At 31.7% G+C, this 4,521-nt stretch overlaps 1 protein-coding gene across 1 annotated transcript; it reads left to right on the top strand.

Moving 5' to 3' along the window:
- Positions 1–3,109: 3,109 nt before the first annotated feature.
- LOC102775529 (olfactory receptor 6C75-like) lies at positions 3,110–3,754 on the top strand. Its single transcript, XM_015563218.1, has one exon. The coding sequence runs from the start codon at positions 3,110–3,112 to the stop codon at positions 3,752–3,754; it is 645 nt and encodes a 214-aa protein (XP_015418704.1).
- Positions 3,755–4,521: the final 767 nt, after the last annotated feature.

The following is a 4,521-nucleotide window of genomic DNA, read 5'->3' on the forward strand; positions in this document are numbered from 1 at the left end:
ATATTCCCACATTTTATTACTAATTAATATAAACTTTACTTTTTCTTTCAGACCTTTAGCGGGGATTTCAAGACACAAATATGTGGTAGGTCAGACATCTATTAGGGAAATTTATACCGAATTATCTGGAGACATAGTAAAAACAAGTTTTTTAAAATATATATTTATACATTAAAAGTAATTTAGTGCCTGGGGAGAACACTTCTATAACAACATATAAATTGGTTTGCTTTGGGAAATGGTGTTCAAGAATCTCATATCCACATGAGAATTATTTGTAATCTAGATAATTTCCCTTTAAAGTAGGAAAGCATAAATACTACATGGGATCAAGTGTTAATTAATCTGTAATACTTAGAATATTCAACACATAATGGGAAAATTTGATTCACTGCCTAAAAATTTGTAATAAAATAGTTAATCAAACTCTTTCCAAAGTAGGGGCTAAAAACAATCATAGATTGTAGAATAGAGTGAAATCCATTTAAAAAATGGAACATGGGTGTGTTCTGTTCAGCTGATGATAAGAGATCTAAATATTGAAACAGAGACTTTTTGTCCGAATAAATCTGTGAGTATATCTTATTTTAAAAGTTGTTTGAATTTTTAAGTGTTCTTGGTAGACTTGAAAAGATGAATACAATATTTCTCAAAAGTAACAACAATGTTTCCTGTTACATATATTTTATCTCACATTTGTTCTATTTTCACCTTTAACTTTATTTCACCAACCTTTTAAACTTTGACATAGGGAAAATGGTGAAGAAGACAAATGAAATATAATGAACGTTTAGTGTTGAAACCCTTTTTCTTTTTGAAATCTATCTAATATTGACAGTATCTAATACAAAGAAATATACCTGCATTCATAGGCCTGACTTTTAAAGGTTTCATTTTGTCAACTTTGTTGTTGTTTATGTTACGGTGTGTGTTGGGAGATAGTTGGTGTGCACAATTGTTGAAGTTGAACAAAGAAATGATTTGACGTGATAAAATTCTTATTTGGGTGATTTACATATAACTTTCCCACAGTGTTGCCATTATGGTAAGTTGTGTAAATGAGAAAAATTTTATAACAGGCAGCTTCACAATTATCTGAATGTGAAAGAAATGTCCAGGGAGAAAGACTACTTTGTTTTCCTCATAAATGTCTATATATTAAACATACATGATTTTGATAATAAAACTCTAATAATTTCTTTTAATGAAATTGTGCATGTACTCTTCACTTTTCTCTGTTTCCTCTCTAATGAATGAATACCTTCTCTCATTTTTTATATTCTAAGACCTAACTTTAAATCTAACTTTCCTCCTGTGAACTCACCTAGATATTATTGGAACTAACACTTATATGTCCTTAAAAGATTATTTTTATTTCTATATATCCCTTTTTTAATGATAATACATGTTTTTAATAAGTTAGAAATAATAATTTTTATATTCTCAAACAGAAAACATTATTTTATCATAAGGCCTTAATCATTTTATGTGTTAGAAGATGAAGATACTGAGGAAAGAAATTTTCCTTAGAGATATTGTTAAACTTTTTTATTTTAAAGAAATAAGCTATTATCTGGCCCATAGTATTTTGTCCAAAATGCTGTAGTTTTAAGGAAACAACTTGGGAAATCTTAATGCCGATGTCCAACTTACTAGCTGTGCAAACCTGAACAATCTGTCTCATTTAATATATGCCTCATGTTGAGACCAGCTATCTATAGATATTTCTTTAACTGTGTGTTTGCCAAACATTTGAATAGTCTTATGATAAGAAAATTTACACCTTTTAAAATTTGTGTCACACTGTTCTATGTGTTTGAAATTTGCCAAATAATTCTCATCTCTTTTAGGCTATGATGACCTCAAAACTGTTTATGTTTCAGTCTGTATTTTAGACAGAGAACAAAAAGGTAAGTATAAGAAAGGCAAGCAGATGGAGAGAAGTTGCATTGGTAACTAGTTCCTCTTTACAATTTCTTCTTACTAATTTACATATTTTCAATCTTCTTTTTACTTTTTCCCTCAAATTCACTATCCAGCTCTCAAAAACCCTCCTTACCTCTCTAGGCTTCCATAGAGCTTTATCTTTGTCCTTTTCTTTCTCTTTACTCTTTTCATCTCATGTGATTTCATGAATCCATATTTGTATACTTCTCTCTGTTTCTTTTTTTAATGAAAATTTAAAAAATTGTTTTGCAAGGAAAAAACAATGATTTGTTGTTCCACTTATTTATGCATTCCTTGGTTGATTTTTCTATGTGCCCTGACTGGGGACTGAACCCTCAACCTTGATGTATTAAGATAACACTAACCAACTGACCCCCCCTCCCCCCAGCCTGGGCTATTTCTCTCAGCTTTTATATTCCTTATTCTCACAAAACTGCAGTTTCTTTTTACACACTGACATTACCAGACTGTACTTGCTGATTTTGTTTTAGGGTACAAATTGCTAAGTGCTGGGTTGCAACAGAGATCGAGGGGATGGAAATACTCTTGAGAACAGAATATTTTCCCCCAATACCTCCTAATCACTTACCTGGAATTGTATCTCATTAACCATGAAAATAAATGAGACAAGGATCAGGCATTTGAATTTGCTCAGTTGAGTAAAATAGTAAATGTATACTAGCCTTGTTTATTGATGATGGCTAGGATTGTGGTACATGTGTGTGGGGGTCAAATTATGAGCCTGTAGTGACATCATTTTGGTTCTAGGATGAAAACTTTATTCAGACAGGAAATGGCATGCCACCCCAACTCTTGAATATTAACAAGAGAAAAACACATTTTCCTATGCTTTGAAAATCTTCTCTAATCCCTCTAATTTACCCACATAAAAACAGTCAACAATTACTATTGCTATATAGGTTATTCTCTAGTACAATTTTCAACTGCAGTTTTAACTACTTTTTTCCTGCAAACCCTCTCCCCCAAAAAGCTCCCCCCAAAACAAAATCACAACATTTTAAAAACATAAAAGAGAAATGTATTTTTCTATCTGAAACATCACTTTGCTAACTTTACTTTCAACATTAATTATCATGGTTATTTTTCCATTGGGCACATCATTTTCTTTTTTTTCCTGTATTCAGATATAGCAAGTATAGCAATGGGAAATCATACGAGAGTGACAGTGTTTATCCTAGCAGGTTTGACTGATGACCCACAATGGAAAGTGGTGTTATTCATCTTCCTGCTTCTCATTTACATGCTAAGCATCACTGGCAACCTGATCATCATCACACTCACCCTGCTGGATATTCACCTCAAGAGCCCCATGTATTTTTTCCTTCGGAACTTTTCCGACCTTGACTTCTGTGCCTCCAATATTATTGAGCATTTCTACTGTGACTCTACTCTTATGCAGATCTCCTGCACAGACACACGGATTATTGAGCTGATGGGATTCATCTCTGCTTTGGTGACACTTGTGATCACGTTGATAATGGTGATAATATCATATACCTTTATTGCCTTGACCATTTTAAAATTCCCTTCAATTAGTCAGAGGAAAAAAGCGTTTTCGACATGTTCTTCTCACATGATTGTGATATCCCTTTCCTATGGCAGCTGTATTTTCATGTATGTTAACCCGTCAGTCAAACAAAAGGTATCTTTTTCCAAGGGAATTTCTGTGCTCAATACTTCAGTTGCGCCACTTTTGAACCCTTTCATCTACACTTTACGGAACCAACAGGTGAAAAAAGGCTTCATGGTTATGGTCCACAGGCTTATTTTTTTCACAAAGAAATGAATGTCCTATTGCACTGTTTATGTAAAAGAAATGAACAAAGGAGCCCTTAATAATAAAAGTATATCTAATAGCATCTTCCAGGGCATAGTTTCTCTTTCTTTCCCCGTTCTTTTCTAGGATGTTTACCTTTAGCTCTTTGAAGCTTTATTTTCACAGAAATCGTTCTACATTAATTTTCTTTATTTTCTTCAATAGAGATATTTTTTTCTGATCTCATTTTCTTTTCCTCTGGATATGTAAATGAAATTGAGCTAAATTTTTAATCTGTCTTTTTCCATCCTTCAATTCCAATTAGTCAAGACTATGAAGTATTATTTAATTTCAATTTTGTTTTATGTAGCATGCAATGCAAAGTTTGTTACTGTCCTTTATTTGTAATCATTGGTAACTTATTTAAAACTAATATTCACTTATATTTTCTGTAATACTACTGATTTATCGGTGCACATTATATTTAAAATAATGAAAAGGAAACTGTAGCAGATTTGCAACAGTGTTGATGCTCATCTTTGAAAATGTTTGTTAATTAAGAATATGATTGTTCTTTTACATAAGAAATATTCGAAAAATAACAAAGAAAAAATATAAAACAGGCAGGAAGAAAACCACATATAGTATATAATTGAGTAGACAATTATATCAATTTATGTAGCATTTGTAGAATGAACAGGGTCTTAATATATATTTAGGTCATGGATATGATTTCAGGGAAAATGGTTACTTAAACAACTTATTATATTTTTTCATCATAATTTGTTTTATATCCA

This window comes from Myotis davidii, unplaced genomic scaffold (genome assembly GCF_000327345.1).
Source record: "Myotis davidii unplaced genomic scaffold, ASM32734v1 scaffold518, whole genome shotgun sequence".
Classification (NCBI taxonomy): Eukaryota; Metazoa; Chordata; class Mammalia; order Chiroptera; family Vespertilionidae; genus Myotis; species Myotis davidii.

What these genes read in the sequence shown, in the direction of transcription:
- LOC102775529 (XM_015563218.1), top strand. Translation starts at nt 3,110, where the DNA reads ATGGGAAATCATACGAGAGTGACAGTGTTTATCCTAGCAGGTTTGACT.